The sequence below is a fragment of the Drosophila suzukii genome, chromosome 3 (genome assembly GCF_043229965.1).
Source record: "Drosophila suzukii chromosome 3, CBGP_Dsuzu_IsoJpt1.0, whole genome shotgun sequence".
Taxonomy (NCBI): Eukaryota; Metazoa; Arthropoda; class Insecta; order Diptera; family Drosophilidae; genus Drosophila; species Drosophila suzukii.
In genome coordinates, this window is record NC_092082.1 from 90636531 (window position 1) to 90659289 (window position 22759).

Consider the following 22759-nt stretch of genomic DNA (forward strand, 5'->3'; position numbering starts at 1 on the left):
CATAGATAACTCAATGAAACTTGGCTAATTACCTTTCCAGTTGATCCTATTAGGTGTGTTATAAATGAAGGATAAAACTCTCTATAGCAAAGGTGTTACCTTAACTGAAACATTAGCAAAAATAATTTAAAGAAACTTGATTAATATGTTTATTATTAGGTAACAAAAGATAATGTAGTATGGTATTTCACCCACACTTTACATTTTTGTATACGATTTTAGTTTTATCTGATAAACCTCGGACTAGACAATCCTGAAAGGGTATTTCGTTTACTGCCTTTACCATCCGGTTTTTGCTGTTCAGTGGGATTAGGGTAAGAGGAAGAGTGATAGAGATGAAAGAGGATAGGTACGGGCGGTACAAACTGGTACTGCATAGAACGCAATAATATCGTACTCCCCCTGGTTTTGGATCTCAATCTCAACAGTTCTCACTAAAACCGAAAGCTGGGAAGCTAAAGCAGACTTCGTCGCTGAAATGTATAGAAAACGGCACACATACGGGCTCTGGAAACTTGTTTAAAAAAATATATTGAACTTTTTTTTTATACATATATGGTTTTTGTTGTTGTTGTTGCTATGTATATTTCGTCTGGCGTTTTTTTATTATGATTATTCGCCGAATTGTGTGGTGCGCATTTTGTTGTAGCTTTCCATTGTTATTGTTGCCGCTGTTGCTGTCTCGTTTTGGGTTTTTATTTCGTATTTACTTTGTCGACATCTTTGGAATTTCAATTTACACTTTTGTTGTTGTTTCGCGCTGTCACTCTGCCGCTCTGCGCTCTCACCCATACTGAGGCGTCAAAGAGAGAAAGAGAGAGCGGGGAGCAGCGCACACAGATACGAAACGGACACGTTCACAGATTCTTTTATCGCATGCGAGAGAGCCAAGGTGAGCGGGAGAGAGGCATTGAGTGGGATTTTGTGCATTCCCTCATTGCACTTGATTCGCAGTCGCAGCCAAGGTTGCCCTCTTTGCATTTGTTTTTCTATTTTCCTATCTCTCTATTTTGGCGTACTGTATCTCTACGTTTTTGCTTTCTGCATCTGTATCTTTTTTGGCGTAGGTGCGGTTTTTATTTCTGCTCAATTCTCGTTTGCAACACGTGCATCGCCAATTTCAATTTCATATTGCTGCAATGTGGCCAATAAGCCAAGAAAACCGCCCTGAGGTCAAGGCTTCCGTTTCCGTTTCTAATTGGATTCCACTTGGGACTGCAGTAATGTGTGAAGTGCTCCAAATATTATAACTAATGTGTGCTGGATTATTGCATTTCTTAAACAACTTGTCTTTTTTCTAAGTAAAGTTGAAAGTAGATTAAAATATTTTTTATAACAATTTTAGTGACACCCATCAATGATTTGATAGTGATAATTAAAGCAATTGTTTATTGGAATAATAAACTACATCCTGTGTAATAAAACGTTTGTCATTTATAAAAATTCCCAGAATATATATTTTTAACATTTTTTATTAGAGCATAAAGTTTTATAAATCAGTTTGCCTGCTATACTTATTCTGATTTTGTTCTGCATTGATTTTTCCCATCTAGGTGCCCCTTCAGCCGCATCAAATATTCAAAAGGCAAATCTCGCATTCAAAAATAGACTTGTCTTCTATTCGGCACACAAATCCCTCGGCTAATACCAGACTTGACAGGCGACATTTGTGTTTGCACTCCCCCCTCTTTCATCTTTATCCCTCGGTTTCCCTCTCGCCTGACATTCGAAATTATGCTGCAGTTGATTTCGCCATAAAATTAAATCCAATGCCAAGGTCAAATGGCACTCAGATGCTGCGGCTCACCCCTGTTTTCGAGCCCCCTTAACCCCTGAATCCCCCCTGCTATCTCGCTGGTATTCCACTTAGAATGTCAAGCGACTCACGCGTCGCAATGTTTGAGATTCGATGGGGATGGAAGTGTGATATGGCGATCAGGATGGGGTTGGTGCGAGGGGATGTTCACTGTATATGGTGCTATGCACTTGAACAACTCAAATTGCCTTTTTCGCAATGCGCTGCATAAAACATGCAGCGTGCTACATAAATATTCCATGCATTAAAAGCAAACGCATTAAGAGTCACGAGCAAATCGGCTAACGAGCGGCGAACTCTCCTCGGAGATAACCTTTTTACAGATTTTTAAGTATGCACAGTTGGGGTCAAGAAAATAGGAGTTAATAAATTGTAAGGCACAAGGGTTAAAAAGATTGCGGAAGCCTGCGATCATTAGTAAGATCTCTTACTAATCAGTTGGTTGTTTGTAATTAATTTAAAACTGGTGTCTAAAAGTATGCAGTTAAAAAGGAAGACTACTAAAATAATTTGTTGCATACTTTTACGTACCTTTTAAAGTGACTTCTCGAATTTTTTACTAGAAGTCTCCAAAAATGTATCTTTTCAGTGTTACCTTTTAAAGTGACTTCTCGAATTTTTAGCAGAAGTTTCAAAAAATGTATCTTTTCAGTGGTGTCAAAAATGTATCTATTACTGATACTGATATTATCTTTTGGAACTCACTTTAATTTTGACCCCTACTGTACACCACAGGCACACGTTTGTTTTATTCGTATTTTAGCGCTTTATAATCACGATCAGATATCCAGCAGAAATTGCCAATTTAATGTGCGCATCAACTAAAAATAAATAAATATAAAATTGCCAATGCCTTTGCCGCCGCTTTTGTTTCTTTTGTTGATCAACGCGTTGTTCACTTAGCCAGCAAATAAATAAATAAATGCTCGCAGCCCAACAAACAATTAATTATTATTGTTCTTGAGTTGTTGTAATTCGGTTTCTGTTCCTCGACTTTGACTTCTTCTCCTTATTATTCACTCCTACGTTTTTTTATGGCGAAACTTTTACGACATTTCGCGTTTGCCTGTCCTTGCACTCTTTTTTACTCTTTATTTGTTTTTATTATTATGGCTTTCGATTGTTCCAGGAAAATTTTAGGGGATTTCGTAAATTCGATAGCGTTGCTAAATGCACGTTCATAGATTAAAATTTATATATAGATGGTATGATAACGGACTGTGTACACTTGTAATTGACATTGAAGCACTTGTTACCCACAAACGCTTTCTTTGATTGACTTTTGGCTTTTTTGCTGTTTCTGGGAAAATATTTGAAGTGAACTTTAGGAAAATAGATACAAATGCAGATAGAAGTTTTATTTTTCAAGGGAAAACATGGGTCACAATCAAAGATGTATTATTTTGGCTTTATTTCTTTACTTTCTGGGAAAAATAATGTTGTTGGTTATTAAAAATAGGTAGTTATTTAATAAATGTAGTATTCAAAAGTTACTCACAATTGATTGAGGTTGACAAAACGTTTGTGAGGATGAATTTGCAAAATGTTATCAGCTCATTGGTAAGATTACTTGCGAATCTAGATCTACAAAGCTCCTACTCTATGTTCTTTCTCAGGATTTGCTTTTTCAATTAGGGGAAATCACCAGTAAGAAATACAAGTCCCCGTATCTGCACTTAAAAGACCGTTTGGCTTGTGCATTTTGGCGCTACGCTAATGAAATTATCTCATGACGTCAATGGCTTAAACTTAGCATAAGCAAAGGCCTTTGAAGAAACATACAAAAAATCAACTCTAAAGCCGGTTTTCGAACTCGCTTCATTTGAGAGCCAAATTTGGTCACACGGTTGCTCCGCCTGATGACGTCATTAGTTGAGGGAGAGAAAAGCGATCGCTTTTCAATTCCGATGCTAATTTCCCTCAAAACCAAGCATTATGTCATCACTTATTTGAGCATTTCAAAACAACTGACAGCGATAAATATGAAACAAAAGGAAAATGTCAAAAGTTGCGTGTTTTCGCACTAGCTTTCGATTTTCTTGGAATCCAAATGGGTCGTCATGGGAGGCAAAAGACAGAGGAATAAATACGTTTATCAGGAGCGTTGTTTATGGGGGGGATAGGTACACATGGGGTAAACCTGATTCGATGCGAAGTATAGATAGTGCACTGATAGGGCTTATCTTTTGTAAATAGGACACAGCACAAACTAATAGTCATCCCTTCATCTGAAATTGATAAGGCTAGTGAGCAAAAAATATACACAAGTTAATCTAAACAATTATAGTAATACTCGTTTTAGATTTGGACTAAAATTAAATTGATTTTCCTTTGTTACAAATAAATTTCTATTAATGTTACGCTTAAAGTTTTTTTTCGTATTCGAACATATTTGAATTTAATATTTTTAAAGTTAATATTTTATTAAATATGGTCATATTTGAAAGGGTGTCTAAAAGTATGCACTAAAGATTAGAACTGCTGCCTACTTTTATACACCTTTTTAAATTTCACCCTCATGTATCCCTTTTAAAATTATTTTGACACCGCTACTGCCCATCAATTAATTTTTCCTGTGGGTTTGTTGAACTCTCTAGTGGAAATGGTTTAGCCAGAAAGGTGAAATGTGGGTGGAGGCGCCACTACTTAGTGCTAAATGTCAGTTGGCCTATGTTCGGAGTTCTATTCCCCTAATTGAGTTATACATACGTCGGCGATACAACTAATTCCAGGCGAAAAGCCGGCGGAAATGGCACATGCCGGCAAATGGGATTGGGAAACGGGTGTGGAATTGGCTTGGATTGTACTGCCTGGCAGAATTGGAATTGCAAGTGGAATTGGAGCACATCTGGAACCGAGTGGAGTGTGGCTAAAAATGCACTCGCAGTGAAAGATTTACACGATCCTGTTTTGCTGGCGATGGTGCGTGTTCCCCGGCTTCCAAAATAATGCACTTTGTGACGCGTCATCCGATGTGGAATTCCGAGAAGGGGCGCAGCATCTCAGGCACTGGCATTCCGGAGGTCAGGAGAGGATCATCGGCGAGGGGGCTGGCCAAGGAGGGGCTTCACCATCACCATCAGTCGCAATTCTCCACGGCGTTGAAAAGTGCGAAACGGCGAAAAAGATAAAGCCAAAGGAAATTATCGGGAACTCACGCCCGACCAACAGAAACCACACACAGCACTCCCCAGATTGTGTCAACTCCTTTGAAACGCAACTGAAATATTGGGGTATTCTGGGTCTGGAGGGAGTTTGACAAATGCATTTTTCGAAAGTCATTCATTTTTACCTGTTTAATATAGGGAATTTGTGAGATCCTATCCTACTTAACTATGGATTTTGGAATTTGTTATCATTATAATTTTAATCTTACTATAATCCTTCTTAACTATGGATATGTATGATATCTTTCATGAGCTTATTATAAAATGATATTATTTTTTTATAAAATCAAAAATATGTATTACTTTCTATATTTTCTGGAATATTCTTAAAAAGAAAAGCGCACATATGTTTTTCATGACCTTAAGGTCTATAGGTATTTAAATAATTGATAGATATTTTTTTAAACCAAAATGTGATCTAGAAAATTCTAGGATCATATAAAAACAAACTGCATGATATCTAAATCTTATAACAGAGTAACTTATAGTATAATAACTAACTTATAATTGTTATAGGTTTGTTGGTAACCTGTGATCTTTTAATATGTAATTTCTTACAATGGCTTGTATCCTCATATTCAAATCTATAATAACTTTCCTGATAACCAGTGTCCTTTTATTGTCTCTTTGGATTTTCTGAGGTACTCTCTCGTCGAGTCGTATCTTCTTTATTTGTTATCGAAGCCCTTATGCTGGGGGGGAATTTCGCAATGCTGCATTGGGATTTCCAACGCCATAGCCTCGCATCGCCTGATTTTGCCTGGCTTCCTCTCTTTATGCTGAGTGCACTAATTTGCAGAGCTCTCTTGGCCTTTCGGCTCACCCAGTTGAGTGACTCAAGTATCTGAGTGAAAACCGCAGAGTCAAACGAGTTTCGCTGAGCACAGTCGATTTGCAAGTGGGTGCCAAGTGTGGAGCTCCAAAGCCCTAGGCCTCGACACGTCCCTCTCTCCCACACCAAGTGGGCCAAAATGGAAAACAGAAAAAACAAAACGCACGAATTCTGGTTAAAACGGCGATGAGTCATCGCCGCTATGTGTGATGTGTGTGGAATCGGTTGTAGCTTTTTTTCAGCCCGTCCATTCATAATCGCGGTTGCTGAATGAACGAACATCTATATAGGCACACACGAATCGGCGTCTTTATAAACAAATATATAGTACAGCTGCGGTCGAGATAGTAGAAAAAATGACGGAATTTCACAATAATTGAATATATAATAAGTCAATAGTAATGTAATGTTACCTCTTGCCTGCTTAAATCAACTGAATAATTAGTTTGTAATTGTTTTTGTTTTATAATCCAATGATATCACGACATCTAACTTGAGGGAATATCAAAATACTTACTTAAAATATTTGGAGCATCTATTGTTTCAAAGAGATAGAATATCTAATAAATCAATAACAATATAAATAAATATTTTGCAATTATTTTTATTTAGTATTCCAATATTATCCTGACTGAGATCTTTTAGGGCGACACTGCGTATGCGTGATATACCGAAACTGCAATTTATTATCACACCCTTTATAATAGTAAAAGAAAATCAAAAGGCTTTGAAAATACACTTTCTATTGCCAAGATATTTCCATAATTATATGCCCTGTATTTTTTTGGGGCCTAGATCTTTATACAAAGTATATTTGGGTTTTTTATCGCCGACTGCTGATAGACATGGAAAAATATTTGCTGCAGACGCCTTCTGCTGGCGACACACTGACTCTTGAATTCGGTTAGGCATTTGGCACCTCGACGCTGGCCAGGATTAGGGTGATGTCATCGGGCTTGCCGCCGCCGGAATAGGGAACGTTGTGTTCTCTTGCTTTCAGGGCGAAGGGCGATTGAAAACTGGCATTCAGAGATAGTTCCCTGGCCTTCTCCACCACCTTACTGGCGCCCTCGAGAAGATCTCGTTGTCCCCTCTCCTTCAGGCCATTTAAGATCTTGAGCAACATGCTCTCGGGCATGTTATCAAACAGCCCGTCCGTGGCCAGGAGCACCAGATCCCCTGGTAGCAAGGAGTACCTGGTGGACACGGCCATCTCCGGAGTATCCATGTAGAAGGCTTCCGTCCGATCCTCCGGAGCCACGGTCAGTTGATATGGGGTATTGAAATCGTGGGTCTGCTCCTGGGAGCGATGCAGCACTCGTCCATTTCGCACCACCAGAAAGCCACTGTCCCCCAGATTGGCGGTGTACAGGGTGCAGTCCCTCCGATGCATCGTGACCAAACAGGCGGTGCTGCTGCCCACCACAGGATTCTTCCGGTGGGTCAACTCCTGGTAGCCGGCGATGAGCAAGTCCCGAGGATTGCGTCCATCAAAGCCAGAGCTCTGAGTCTGCCCGGAGCAGCAGGACATCAGCTCCTTGGCGAAGCGACCCGCATCCACGCCCAAGTCCCGCCAGCCGCCCACGCCATCGGCCACGCCCATCACCTCGGCCAGGGGCGTGGAGCTGACGAACCAGCTGTCCTCGCCAAAACGCTGGTTGGCCCGCTGATCACCTGGGTATCGCGGCTTCTTCGATCTTCCCTGCACCACCGTGATGAGGTAGGGATCCCGCGAGGATTTCCCGGAAAAGCGGGCGAACTGGTGGATCGAGTGGCGGGCGATCATCAGCGGAGTCCTCAGCTGTCGCACGAAGCGATTCAGCAGACGTGGCCAGTTCTTCAGCCGCGAACACATGGTGGACATCATCTTTCTATCCTACTTCAAGCACTGGAATTTTAAAAAATATTTCTGCGAGATGTTACTGAGTCGAGTTTTGATTTGTGAGTTTGCTTTTGGGAAACAGTTCCGAAGATGAAGTACCAATAGTAAAAAGGCCTCCTAGTAAATGAGGATAGGGATTGTAAAATATTTCCACATTTACGTTTAACATATTTCCTTTAAATGTTATTGTTTTAGATATTCAAAGCTAAACTATTTGCTTTAAGTATTTTAATACTTTTTGTCAAATATTTTTAAGTACTCCCTTAAGAAATTAAATATTTTAAAAGTATATTTCTAGAAAGAACTAAAAATACTCTAACGTCCCATGATTATTCACCCATAAAACTGCCAACTTCCCTCGTAATTGGAGCAAGAAAGCTCTTTGAAAGTTATAAAAATGTAATCACATCGCAATGGCAATGTTCGGTTTCTGTTTACACCATAAACATTGGTAATGCCAGATATAGAGACCATAAATGGTCGGGCCTGGTTTCCAGGTATTTGTCATAGGTAGATTTGATTTCTTTGTTGCTCCCTGGCCGTCCATTGTCCAATCTTATCTGGATGAAGTCTACGACACTGGGGTCTCGGACCCCAGACCCCCATCATCATCACCGGAAGTTTTGATCACGCTACGGAACTGCAAATGTTATCGTCATAACCTTTTTTCCAAGGCGTTTTCGCTTATCGGCGAAAAGGAAAACAATACGCTACGCAATGATAACTTTATTTTAAACCACTGATGTAAACGCCTTTTAGATACGAGGGGCTTATCAAGTACCCGTAACGTATTCGGCAGAATCGCTCATTATTCATTACTTATTTGAGTTGTTATTTGGTTGTGTCTGCCAAATTATAAGGAAATATTAGGTACCATTTCCTGTCCAGTGCAATTGTGCAGGGTCGCACGGTAGACCTCTATACTATATACGTGTTCCGGGGCGTTAAAATGAGAATACTACGTATTCCGGCTTCCGAATGCCGGGTTATCTGGAACTGGAAGTGAACGTCAGTGCCGCGACACCAAATAATCACAGCGGGTTCTTGTGACGTAAAAAAAGAAATAAAATTTAAAAATTAAATAATTATTTCCAGCGGATGCAACTTTTTTTGGCACGAGTTTTTAGATCTTCCTGTCGACCGGAACTCGTGATAGCCTTCCCAGAAAGTCTAGGGGTTATCCGGCATCCGCTTAAAAACATATTTATATATAAGCGGCTTCCGGATTTTTTTCTGGGTTTTTTGTAGCATACTTTTTACCCAATATTTTGATGGGATAAAAACAATGTATGAAATAACATTCTTAAATTTTATTAGGGATAAGAAAAGTCAAAGATATTTCTCACCATTTCACCATTATATTTTTAGCTGTTATGATTAAATATAAATTCCAAAGGATCATACATTCTAACCGCAAATCAACTCACCAAAAATCTTATTATGTTTTTATGCTTCTGAATCATGATGTTTAATCATTGTGTTATCAAGAGTTGTATTTTTAACACATCCGAAGTTTTTTTAAGTCCTGACTTAGCATGAATAATTTGTTTTGCTTAAATTTTGAATCACTAAGATTAGTTTTAAACTAAGGGAGCGTGTTCTGAATCATAGTGATAAGGTGTTGCTATCAAGCCAGACTTGGGGTTTTGAATTTTCTTATCGACTGGGGTCAGTCAGTGAGGCAATTTTCTAGCTCGTAGACAGTTCGATCCCAAATCCTAATTGACTGTGAATTTTCTACTCTCGTTGCAGGTAAGTAGAGCGGAGCACATAGCCCATAGTTTGCCACAAATGTCCAGTGTCACATGACCCACTTTGGGCTGCACCAACCCCTCTTCACTCTTTTTACAAAAAGGGGGTTCGGTTTTGGTTTCAGATTCTCATGTAAGTGGCGACGCAAGGTCAACGTGGCCTTTTTTTCTTTACATGGCCGAGCGGCCCCATCAATATTTATTGAAAGCTGGCATATCAATAGATAAATGCCTAGAAATAACACCTGCAACCGGGGAGCATGGAAAATGGAGAATAGAGCCACCTGAGCCTCCGCCGGCGACGATGGCGACCCATTTCGGAAAGCTATTCCCCGATAAGAGCCAAAGCCACAAAGGCGCACCATTCATTTAATGGTGGGGCTGCAGTTCTTTTTTGGGGGGGGCTTGGGGCTCGGGGGTTTACCTGGGTCTTTAAATTTAGTTGCTTATGTCATAACTAAATTGTCTCGCCGCCGCGATAAGATAAACCGCAATCGGGGGCCCAAGAATCGGGTAAACAAAAAGCGTAGTCAAAGAAAAACTGGGCACGTGAGAGCCCCCAAATATTGTAAAAAATAAAATATCCAAGAGCCATAGAGCAGCGGGTTTTACCCGAGTGGTATGTACTTTTCGAGCACCGCTTTATAAACATATATATTATGCGATTTTTGCTCAGGAAATGCCAGAGTAGCAAAGCTTTCGACTCAAAGAGAGAGCTCTCTGAGTGTTTTTACTCCGAGAGTGCCGATAAAAATGCTCAATCCGAATTGGCTGGGTTTTTCGTATAAAAAGCGAGCCATCGCCGATGACGCATTTAGTCTAAACAAGTTGGCCGAGCCAATCGCTTCGGTACTACAGAGTGAATTTCCCTTCACCATTAATAAGGCGAAGATACTTGTGAAAATTACGCGAAAAAAGCGAAAAAGTGTGTGCGAAAAATATATAGCAACTCTCTCAGCATGTGCGGTGCCTGAAAATTAAACAAAAACAGATCGAGAATTCTAGGAAATATTAAAAACAATTCGCACGATCGCGCGCCACTCGGAAACTACAGATACAGATACATTTTCGACAGATAGATTGAATATATTCGGCGTTTGCGAGTTTCGCCAGAAATCGCTTGACTCACAATTTTAGACTTTGTGCGGCCACAAAGGAAAGTAAAATATATTTTTAAGGCCACCTACCGTATTTAAAAACCCGTCAAAACGGAAGACCTACTGATCTACGACAAGATGACGCTGGACAATTACATGTTCAACGATGAGTACTTGTTCAACATGCCGCTATCGCCGCTGCCAAAAGTGGTAAGATCCATTGGTTTTAACCATAACATTATTGTGCAATCCCCGCCCTCTTTTGGCATAGTTTACTGTGCCAGTGTTTGTTATCAGTGTTTGCCCTGAACATTTTCTAGAATTCCTATGGGTAAAATACTGATATATTTCCATATACCCCCGTTCGTATGGGGGTTCTCTTGCACGAGTGCTTATCGTCGCCAATTGAGTTCTCGGAAATCGGAGATCCCTGATTCCTTTTTCAGCACACCATCCATGTGTTGTGTGTATATTGTGTTTGCTCTGCGATAATGGGCTTCGGGCTATTCATATTTATTTCAATCATTAACCGAAATTGAATTGTTTTAGTTTTTATTCGCGATAAGGGAATTATTGTTGGCTGTGGCAAGTGTTTTTTGTTTTTCTTTTTTCGGGGCTCGTGTAGGCACATCCATCATGGGTTTCGTAATTATTGAAAATGTATATTCGGCGTTCTCTATTTTCGTAAGCTACGTGACTGCTTATAAAAGTAAAATATTGCTGAGTTTTACATGGTTAATATTTCGGTTGTACAGTAGGTATTTTATTTTTAGTCGCATTAAATGTAGTTAAATTACAGTAGCTGATATATTCTATAAATTTTATAAATAAAAATACATTTTTAAGGCCTTCAATAGTTTATATATACTCCCAAGCTTTTTCTAACTAACTCTCCCATTAGTTTATTAACTTTTGCGTGTGCGATTCCATTAAATCAAGTGCACCCTGCCGCAACTCTTGAAAACCTATTGCCAAAAAATCACCCTCAATTTGGAATCACGTTGCGATTTCATGCCACCATTAACAGTTACCATTTTCCGGCTTAAAGTCGGTTTCTTGCCGTTTTTTAGCCATTTTTTATGCCTTTTTCACCCATTGCATTTCACAGTCCAGTGATCCGGTCTGGGTTTTTGGACTGCGTCTGGTTTTTGGCTTTAGGTCTGGTTAATGGTTAATGGTAATGTTTCTGGGTCTGTTTTCTGTTTTCTGTTACTCCATCGCCATGGAAAAAGAAAAAACAAGCGGCGCCATTCGCTGATATGGCACACGTGCGATTTTCGTGACAATTTATCAAGCTATGCGTTCTGGCTTTCCGTATGTGCATATTATTTTTCACTTTCCGTTAAAACAGGGGGCTTAATTTGATGGTGGAAAGTGAACGAGGGTCCGATTGAGTGACCCTTTGACTTGTGAACCCCAAGCACACTCGCGTGACACTTGATACTCGACTTTATAGCGAGGGACAGACGTGTATATTATATATCATATGGCAGATATGACTTGGCAATTGGGGCGGTTCGAAGAGAGGGGCTGCCAGTCAAACACTTGCTTAGGCTCTCAAACGGTTCCATTAAACACAACATGGAACCATCAGCGCCCCCACAAAATACTCGTAATCCCAAAGCCCCAGCCAAAGTCCAACTTTCTTTTAATTAACTGAATAACTGAATATGGTGTTGGTCTGCTCTTGAAGTAATGTTTTTGTGGGGGGTTAACGTGGACTTTCGCAATTGTTTTTTATCTGTGGGCGTCTTCGATTGGTTATTTGAGTTTGAGTTGTGAGTTTGACATGAAAGAAATCACTTGAAGGCCTTGTTTTTCGGGGGAGACAATAACTTTCCTTTGTCTAGAGCTGCCCACACCCTCTAGAACTGGCCTAAATATATATGTATCTTTGGTTTTTGGTTAACTGATCATGCCATGTTTGTGGAGCATGCAACAAAGTCTGCACTCAATTAAGATCAAATTTAATATTAAATGTGTCTACGAAATGCGAGCGCACTTAATTGCATTTCCAGTCAATTTAATTGAGTTTCTTCTTAATGGAATTAAATGCAATTTGGCACTACTTTATCGTTCTTTTTTCGTATTTTTTTCTTTTGAGCTGCCAGCCAAGTTTGGACAGATAATTTGACAGGGGAGAAAGGCGATTGAAGTCCTTTCCAAAGGACTTTCCTTGTCTTGTTTTTCGGATTTTTATTCCTTTTGCTGCCATTGGTAATTTCGTGTTGGCAAATGTCCTGGCTTTTGATGGCTGCGGTCACGTCCTTCTTGGAATTGGCCGGAATGGAAAGTGAAAACAACTTTTACCACTGTCTCTTTCCCTTTGTGTCTAGGTTGCACTTCGTCCTTTTTGTTGTCCTTTTTTGCTGTCCTTTCTGGCGCCTGAAAGACGCGTCGTTTGTTTGCCATTTCCTCGAACTGCAAACTTTGCCATAAATTCGCTCCCCCATTTTGACGGGGGGTTCCCCCGGTGTCTTTTTCGTTGTCGCGACAAAATGCATTTAAATAAATTATTCCCCGAACCCCAGAATGTCGCGTCATTTTATTAGCCGCACGTTTTCCCCCGCATCGAGTGACCACTTTAGTTGGCCAAATCGGCTTAATTAAGCCATCTTAATGACCCGTGTGCATTGGGAAATGTGCTATCGATTAAATTGGCCACCCAGCCCAGGTAAATAAAATATTGTGCATATAAAAACAGGGTTCAATGCCCTGCTTAAAAGGCAGAACATAAATATTTTCACTCTTTCTGTTGTTGTTTTTTCTGTTTAATATCTCATGCAAATTTGTTTTTTCCCTTGTCCACGCCCTCGGAACAAAAGTCTGATTAATTTGACACTGAACTTAAAGCCAGGGGAATCGGAATCGGAGTCCTGAAAGCGGCTGCAAATTTATTTGTCGGCTGTATTTTTTCCCCTTTTTTCTCCTGTTTTTTTTGGCAAATTTTGAATTATTGCCTTGTTGCCAGCCAGCGAAAAATGTGTAAACTTTAATTCAATTTTCGTTTGCGTGGGCGTTGCGCTTTCGTTCCAAAAATGGACAAACGTCAAGTGATTTCAATGACGGCGCTGCTTTCTGTACAAAAGTACATATATACACTTAGTATACTTTGCATAAATGTTGGTTATATAAGGGGGCCCCTCTCTGTTTTTGTTTTGCGTGCCTAAAAAAGGCCGGCAAGCCGTGTGGATGCGACTTTTGTCGACTTTTTCAGCCGGCCGTTGACTCTGGGCCACTCCAAAAAATTCTTTAGACCAGGGGAAAAGCCGGCCAGGGGGCGGGGAAATTGGGCTTTATCAACCAACAAGACATACGACAGCCGGCACTTAGCACAGTCAACACTACACGCCGATCGGCCATTTCGCTTGGGCATTGCGGTCACGTTCTCCTTTTGCCAGCTCAAAAAGCGCAAAAAATAATAAAACAGCATTAATAAAATAAAATAAAATACGGCGGAGAACAGCAAGCTGAAATTATGATTTCTGTCCCTCCTTTGCGTTAATTGTTTTATTCGCAGAATTTGCATTTATATGCAATTCATACAACAGACTTGCAAAAATTCCCGATACGAGAATGGTTGTATGCTTATCGCCAAGGGAAGTGCAATTACAAAGTTGTAGGTGCACAGAAAACAAATATTATTTAAAGATATTTAATGCCAGAAGAATGCCAGAAATGATAAATAAATAAGAGAAATGGATTTACTAAAAAGGTGTATAATCATTAATAACTGTCCAACATATACCTATAACCATCCAATATATGTATTTTCAAAATACGAGTCATTTAAGATCAGTTAAATACTAAAATATTAGCTACATGCAACACCTTAATTTAAAGAAATGGCTTTTGAATTAAAGTTTCTGGTGGACAATATTAATGTGCCCTTTTTATTTGTCCAACATTTCTCCCTGTGCACTTCAAGCTGAAGACGGCGCACTTGAACTTGTCAACTTTTCAATTCTCGCTATTATATTTCTTATTTTTTCGCTGTGACATTGCAAACAATGCTGGAGCTGCAGTTTATTCAAGTCTTTGCCAATTGAAAAATCCAAATTGTATTATTTTTTTCAGATAATTATGCGCATTTCTAACTAAACAACCAGCGACGACCTTCAGCATGCAATTTTCGTATACATTTTGTATTTAACAAGCTTGCCAACTAATTTATTCGCAACCAGCAAAAGCAACTAAAGCGTTTAAACAAAGGCGAAATTTGAGTTTGAATTCCGAGCTAGCCAACTTAACATTTGGCTAAAACCGAGGCCTATGTTAGCTCGTGCTGTTAGTGATTATTAGCCACTTTTGATATAAACAAAGCAAATTGTCATCGCCTGTTTTCGTTTTGTTTTGCCTTTGATGATGCCAAGTTTTTTGTTTTGTATTTCTGCCATGTCATTACGTCATTGTCAGGCTAAAATTGGCTTTAAAAATAGCCCAACACGTCAGCTAAAAGCAGAAGGCAAAGTCTTGGGGGCCCCAGAGAGAATTTCTAAAGCACTAAACTTGTTGCACCTTCACTTCCCTTCGAAAATCGTTTTTTGGCGAATGCGAATTTGAACTAATTAGAGTCAAGGTCAAAGTATTTGCTGGGGTTTATAAGGAATTTCTTTTCATTTCACAGGAAACAAACGTGTTGAAACCGCTTTCTTTATAGGGATAAATATTTAAACATAAATAAGGCAATTTTTGGTAAAGCTTTCTTGGAATTCCCACTTGTTTTAGAAAAAATATAAATATAATCTCTATGTCTCATGGGAATTTCTAAAAGATATAACCTAAGTCTCCTTCCAAGAAGTAAATTCTTTTTTGGTTGCTTAAAAAAGATTATAAATCGTATTATATACGAGTGGCTGAGTTCTAGAACCACTGGGAATTTTTCAACGATTGCAGGGGTCACTGTAGTAATCAAATTTGCTGCAGTCTCGAGTGTTAGTCAGCAATTTGCTCTTTTTTGCTGACTACGTCAGTGCCTTTTCACTGGCTGTTCGATGTCCGCTGCTGGTTTCATTTGGCTTATAATTGACCCCAGAAGTGAACTCGGTGCCCAGACCTCCACTCGTCCGATAAGGCAGATCACCATGACCATCACTGACTCTCATCACTGGTCTCCTCAATTTAGACAATTCAATTCGCGGCTCTCGACTGCCAGTAGTTCGCATTCGTATTATTGTCAATTTTATGATCACTTGTTTTGCATATAGAGCGAACTTAACTTAAATTGACTGATTCATCGGCCGGGGAACAAGTTCAAAAAGCCTATTTATACTGTATGGAAAGTGGGTTAAAATGAAAGTCCCCGAAAAAAGGCACAAAGGTGGTTAAAAACTCGGAGGTCGGAAGACTTGAAAGTAAAAATTCCAACAAGTAAATATATAAAATGAGCGCCTACAAAGAATAAAATCGATTGTTTGCTGTCAATAAGGGAACGGCCTTTGGGATTGGGAAACGCGGCTGCGATAAGATCGCCAAATAAATAAGCACACAATCAGCAGCAACTCCCTCCACTGAAAGAAATTTATAAGAAAAACAATAAATAAATATCTTAGGACCTATAGAGTTTTGGATACATCAATATATGTAAATATCAAAATGTATTATTATGTTGTTTATGTTAAATCACTATAAATCAAACTACAATTTTGGATAATTGGTATATGACAATATAAAAAAAAAAAAAAATGATATATTTTTAATTAAAACATATATACCTACAGATATTCTAAAGGTTACTAATACTTCTAAAAAAACTCTAATCATTATTAAGATTCCTTCAAAAATTTGTTATTATCAACAGATGTCTTTGTTTTCCGTTTAGTTCTTTCATTTATTTTTTCTAAATAAATATCCCCCCTATTTTTCTCCGTGCACCTAGTATATGTAATGTTTTTAGCCCACAACAAAAGCCAGCAATTAGCGTATTGGCCAACTTGCTGGCGACGGAAATAAACACTCTGGCGAGACAGGGGGTCTGAACCGAACGGAAGATGAAGAGTTAGTTAATGTGGATGTCCCGCACGCACACACACCTGTTCGTTGGACATCTGTCACTATGGCTATATATATCATATCGAATGTGTGCCTATTCGGAACCATAACTTTTGCCAAATGATTTCGCCGAAAATATTGAGTGTGTTGTGGATGTGGCCTTTAATTTATGGGCGAATGAAAGGCGTTTCGATGGAGAGAAAGAGCCGCTGCTGTAAAATCGGCAAATCGGAACTAACCCACACGCGAGCAGCTGCATATAATACCATTGCTTATATTATATTATGGTATGGTATATATACTTTTTTTCCTATAAAAGTGTGGCGAGCGTGGTCGTCGTGTGGGCAGCCGCTCAATTAAGAGCAGGCAGCGTTTAAAATTTTTGATTTTCCCAGCGGTTGTCTTCTAATTTGAGCAAACAGCTCGCAAAACAGCCAGGCACACACCCAAAAGACAGCTCTCTTAGTTCTCTAGTTCTCTAGATCTGTGGATCTCTAGATACGTACGTATATTTCTCGATCGTTGCCAATTTCGCTCGCCGGAGATTCAGATTCCGATTCAGATTCAGTCGCAAACGAACAACGAACCATCGAAGTTTAGAAAATATCTAACAATTAAAAGCGATCGCGCGCGCGCTTTTTATTTCGAATCTCTCGAATATCTCGAATCTCGAACAACGAAACGAAAATAAATTTGGAAAATTGCAATTGTCGTTTTGTTTTTAGCGCGCGTGCATTGCCAAAAACGAATCAGAAGCACACAAATGCAGAAAACAACGAATCGAGAAAGGAGAAATATATAAAAACGACGCACATTTCTCAGTTGCATGCCGCGTGGATCCAAATATATATATATATCCTAATATAAAATAAAATACATATACCTATATAATCATCTATATAGCTAAACTTAGAAATAAAAGCGAAAAGCGCAAAGCGAAAAAGGGAGGAATAACTTTGAGAGGCGTTGCCCGTTGGCCAAGGAATTTTTCTCAGAAATACGCATGAAAATTAATGCAGCATTTTCGGAAACTAGCTCAAGGCTCAAGACCCCCCCTCTTTCTCTGCCACAAATCTGTGTAATTATATAATCCAATTTGTGTTATTTATCGCGGCCTTTGCCGAGCAGTGAACTGATTTGAACTGGAGACACGTGTCATTAGATTTGAGATTTGAGATTTCTGAGCCTCGCACACTTACGATATATTGCGTTGATTATGAGCGCTTTCGCCGACCGGAATGTACATTTCAATCCTTTGCGAATTCAGCAAATGCTTATCGTTAAGCGCCTGAGACCGCCGGAGAGCAAAAACTTCAAGAACTGAACCGAGCAGCCGAACAACGAATATACTTACGAAATCTGCTCGCAACGAACCTTTTTTATTTCACATAAAAAGTCAACGAAACACATAGCTACAATATATAAATATATAAAGCCAAAAACGAACGAATTTTCAAGCAACTATAACAACACTGCGACAACAAGAAAAACATCCAAATATCCAAGAAACCGGAAATATAAAGACAACAAAGGATCATCAGATTGTTAAAGAACTTTTCACAGAGCAAAAGTCTCTTTTTGTACATATATACTAGAATTTAGAATTGTTTTTGTTGATTTTGAATACAAAACTCATACATATATATAGATATATATCATTGTTGTCCCACTTTGTTGTGTTAGCTTAGCTAGACTAAAGAACCCATAACGAATACTAGTCAGCCGCCCAACTGTGCGTATACGCAACGTTGCAACATTGCGTATACTTAATACTTAAGAGTAGTTCAATAAGGATAAACGAACAAATGATGAAAAATCTCAATGGTAGGGCGCACAATGCGTGCTACCATCCCTACTACCATCAGTCGCTGCACTTTGCACAGCAGCAACATCTGCAACAGCAGCAGCAGCATCAGCAGCAGCAACATCTGCAGCTGCAGCAGCAACATCAACAGCTGCAGCAGCAGCAGCAGCCCCAGCAGCAATTGTTACGTCAGCAGCAACGGCAACTGCCCACGCAGACGGCCTACCAGCAACAGCAACAACATCAGGAGCAGCAGCAACAGCAGCAACAGCAACTGAGGCAATCGTTTGCCCACAATGCCTTCCCACTGCGCAGCAGCAACAGCAACAATTATGGCCATGTTGCTGGTAGCGCCTACGCCGGCAACAGCAGCAACAATGCGGCTGCCATGGCCGCCGTGTGCCAAATGCAGAATTTTTTTAGTCAGCAGCAACCACAGGAGTACAACAACAATTGCTTGCCTATTAATTATTATCAGCAGCAGCTACAGCAGCAGCAACAGCAGCAACAACAAGAGCAGCAGCAACCGCAGCCACTGCACCAGCAGCAACAACAGGCAATAACAGCTACGACAACAGCAGCAACATGCAATGCCACAGCAGCAACAACATCCACGACAGCAGCAACATCATCAACAACAACATCCACAAACAACGACAACAACAACAGCGATAATTTTGCAATGGACGCGAGTGAAATCGCCACTTTTCTCGCCAACGAGCTTTTCCTACAGCAGGTAGCGCCCTTAAAAATATCGATGATATTTAATCAAAAAATCCCAATCCTATCGCAATTCGGTTAATTCTTTTGGGCGCGAAACAATTGGCAAACTATGTGCGTACTTATTCATCGCCGAAAATAGAACAACTGCGGAACAACAAAAGGGGTGGGCAATATAAACAAAGTGATGGATTGGATTGATGGTCCTCTCTTCGGCTCTCTTTCTTTTTGTATTTGCAAAAAAACACGTTCCCTAATTCCCAGAAATGTACGGATAAGCAAAGGGGTCTTACCGTCTTAACAATTGCTTTTGATGTTGGAGAGAGGTCTTACTAAATCTATTCAGAGATTTATTCTTTTACTAAGCTTAATGCTTATTCAAGGAACACATCTTAAAGATATTTCATATATGAATACAATGCAATTTAAACATTTTTTTCCCCCTTTAATCTTTAAGGTCTATTTAATATTAATCGTATTCACATACTAAACCGTTTTTAAAAGTTTATTTTAAATCTAAAATAAATTTATGGTTCGGTGTACATATGAATATAAGGTGCTTTATATTTTCTAAATATTGCAAATACAAGGCAAATGGGATATAAATCTTTCAAAGGGTTTTTGTAAAAGATTTTGGAATAGGTGTGTATTATAAACACAACTTTTAAATTCCTTTAAAAACGTAATATTTATTTATTAAATATATTAGATTTAATACCTTTGATTGGCACCATTTAATTAACAAACCCTACCCATTTTTCTTTTAGCTCGGCAACTTTGAGACCGTTCAGAGTGTCCTAACGCTGACGACGCCCACGTTGACCCCAACCACGACGCGCAGCATCGAGGATTCCTTTTTCCAGATAATTTCGGATACGCAAAATGATCGTGGAGCTGGCTGCGCGGGATTCGCCGTGCCCCTGGTGCTGCCCAACGCTGCGAACGGAGGAAACGAGTCCAACGGCAATGGCATCGCCGCGATTCCCTGCCAGCAGCAGCCGTACGATGTGAGTCTGGTGCCAGGAAGCGATTCCGAGGACTCCAATGCCTCGTACAACGATACGCAGATGAACGAGGAGCAGGACACAACCGATACTTGTAAGTGGATCCTTGAGTTAAGATCCCTCTGTGTAGCTTACTAATGGATTATCTTCTCCAAACCTTTAGCAAGTGCCCACACGGACAGCACCTCGTACCAGAATGGCCACATAATGCCGGGCGGCAGTGTGAATGGCGGCGTTAATAACTTCACCAATGTCCTGGCCGCCGTGAATCCAGCCAACCGAGGCGAGTCCTCATCAACGAATACCTCAAACACCCCGGCGCGACGTGGAGGAGGCCGGCGACCCAACCGCTCGGCCAACATGACGCCGGAGGAGGAGCAGAAGCGGGCCCTGCGCCGGTTGCGGAACAAGCAGGCGGCGGCCCGCTGCCGGAAGAGGCGGGTGGACCAGACCAACGAGCTCACCGAGGAGGTGGAGCAGCTGGAGAAGCGGGGCGACGCCATGCGCAAGGAGATCGAGGCGCTGACGAACAGCAAGAACCAGCTGGAATACCTGCTGGCCGCCCATCGGCCCACCTGCCACAAGATCCGCTCGGATCTGCTGAGTGTGACCACCTGCAATGGGCTGATTGCTCCGGCTGGACTCCTGAGTGCCGGCAGCAGTGGCAGTGCGGGATCGAGCAGCCACCACAATCACAACAGCAACGACAGCAGCAATGGCACGATCACGGGCATGGATGCCACCCTAAACTCCACCGGGAGGAGCAACTCCCCATTGGATCTCAAGCCGGCGGCGAACTTGGACAACCTGCTGCTGCACATCAAGGATGAGCCACTGGATGGGGGCCTGGACTCGGGATCGAGTCTGGACCAGGATGGTCCGCCGCCCAGCAAGCGGTTCACGTTGCCGCCCATGTCCACGATGCCGCACATGTCCACGCTGATGACGCCCACCGGTGCCTCGTCGGGATCTCTGCAGACGCCGATAACGAGCACGGCGCCCGGAGGATTTGGTAGTGCCTTTCCGGTGACCACCAATGGAGGAGGAAACGGTAGCACCAGCATGAACAGTCCCACGCTGAATGCCCTGAACAAGGTGCCCAAGGAGCGGCCCAACACGCTGGCCTTCCAGCGACCCCTGGGCATGCACCTGACCCTGGCCAACAGCAAGGCGCAGCACGGTGGACCCACGCAGATCCAGGGAGTGCCCATCCAGACGCCCTCGACGGGCACCTTCAACTTCGACTCCCTGATGGACGGCGGCACCGGACTGACCCCCGTCTCCGGACCCCTCGTGCCCAACAGCTCCGCCACGAACAAGCATCCCCTGGAGCTGCCCACGCCCACCGCCGAGCCCTCGAAGCTGGTCAGCTTATAACCACGGGACAGGATGTGGTACAGGGCCGGCGGATAGGATAGCTCGAGTCAGGACTAGGTTAAGTTTTATATAATTGAGGATGCGTAGCGATTATATTTACACTTGCTAACACAACAAGCAAAAACAATTAGACGAAGAGAAACCAAGAAAACATTTTCTTAGTTGTAATGTGTGTAATATGAGATGTTTTCATTTTTTGTAATTTCGTTAACTCTAATGTTTTTTCGTATTATTACCTTTATCATTATTATGGTTAATTTATGATTTTTGCTATGTCTTTTACATACGACGAGCTACATATGTTATGTACTTGTATTTTGTGCAATTTTCAAACCTTTTCATTGCGTGTTATATATTTTCAAAAAATATACAAATGCGAACGATCGATGCCTGGAAACTGAAAATGAATGATAAGGATTATAGGGAGTGTAGATTTGAAGGATGCGTTGTGATATTTATTATAAAACGAATACAAAAGATAACGGATAAACGATAAAAAACAAAAGGAGCAGTAAACAAAAACAAAAGCGTGTAATGAAAGGAACTAAGCCGGTTTTAAAATTGTACATTTAAACATTTAAACGAATCGCGTAAATATATATAATATAAATATATGTATATGCAGCATACAAACTAAATACAATGCCTTGAGAGAGAATTAAGAAATGCAAAACACTTTATATAAAAATATATGTATATGTATGTTTAAACCTAAACAATAATCGCGTTGAAGCAAGTTTTATATTGAGCAAAAGCAAATGTGAAATGAGATAAATATACTTATTGTACTCTGTAAGCTGCAGTAGAAAACCCAAATATATTTTTACTAAACGCAACAAATGCGCTATTTTCAAATACCATTTATAAGAAATGACAAAAGCAAAGCAATTATTTAATATGTAATTATGTATTATGCATACCCAAATACGATTTAACGAAAGCTGATCAGGTAAAAACAAATAGTAACTCTCGCCACAGTTTCCACAGTAAGTTCTCTGAAACTCTCTACTCAAAATTATCAATTTATCCAATAAACCAAACCGATCGATAGTAAACTAATGCACTTATAAGGGCAGAAAAACACCAAAATTGACAAAAATGAAATAAAATAAAATAAAAACACCGAAAAAACCTAAAAACAAATTGTGGTTTTATTTTTAGTGATATAAAAAGAACAAGGAATAACACTGCGATTCACATGACTTGCAAATCGTCTGGCTTATCGTCAGGTAAACCTAGCAGGTAAACTAGGGTGGACCAATTGAAAAACCCAACCCACTTTTAAAGGCCTTAAATCTTTTCAATCATTTCTCATCAA

The 22759-nt window shown here is 40.4% G+C and overlaps 2 protein-coding genes across 5 annotated transcripts in view; one reads left to right on the top strand and one right to left on the bottom strand.

The window, feature by feature from the left end:
* The window catches only part of kay (transcription factor kayak), a 32338-nt gene extending 9754 nt beyond the window's left edge, over window positions 1-22584 (top strand). For 2 of the 4 annotated variants that reach the window (XM_036819372.3, XM_036819373.3), the window contains exons 2-3: window positions 19828-20158; window positions 20228-22584. In XM_036819372.3, coding sequence (XP_036675267.3) covers window positions 19828-20158; window positions 20228-21441 — 1545 coding nt within the window. In that variant the 3' untranslated portion in view covers window positions 21442-22584. Of the gene's footprint in view, window positions 1-10272; window positions 10756-17104; window positions 19077-19827; window positions 20159-20227 lie in introns of those variants that run through there. The other 2 variants (XM_036819374.3, XM_036819371.3) reach the window with 2 other exon arrangements.
* On the bottom strand, window positions 6616-7799 carry fig (fos intronic gene). Its single transcript, XM_017081942.4, has one exon. It carries the CDS (start codon window positions 7680-7682, stop codon window positions 6720-6722), a length of 963 nt encoding a protein of 320 aa, XP_016937431.4. The 5' UTR covers window positions 7683-7799; the 3' UTR covers window positions 6616-6719.
* Window positions 22585-22759: the final 175 nt, after the last annotated feature.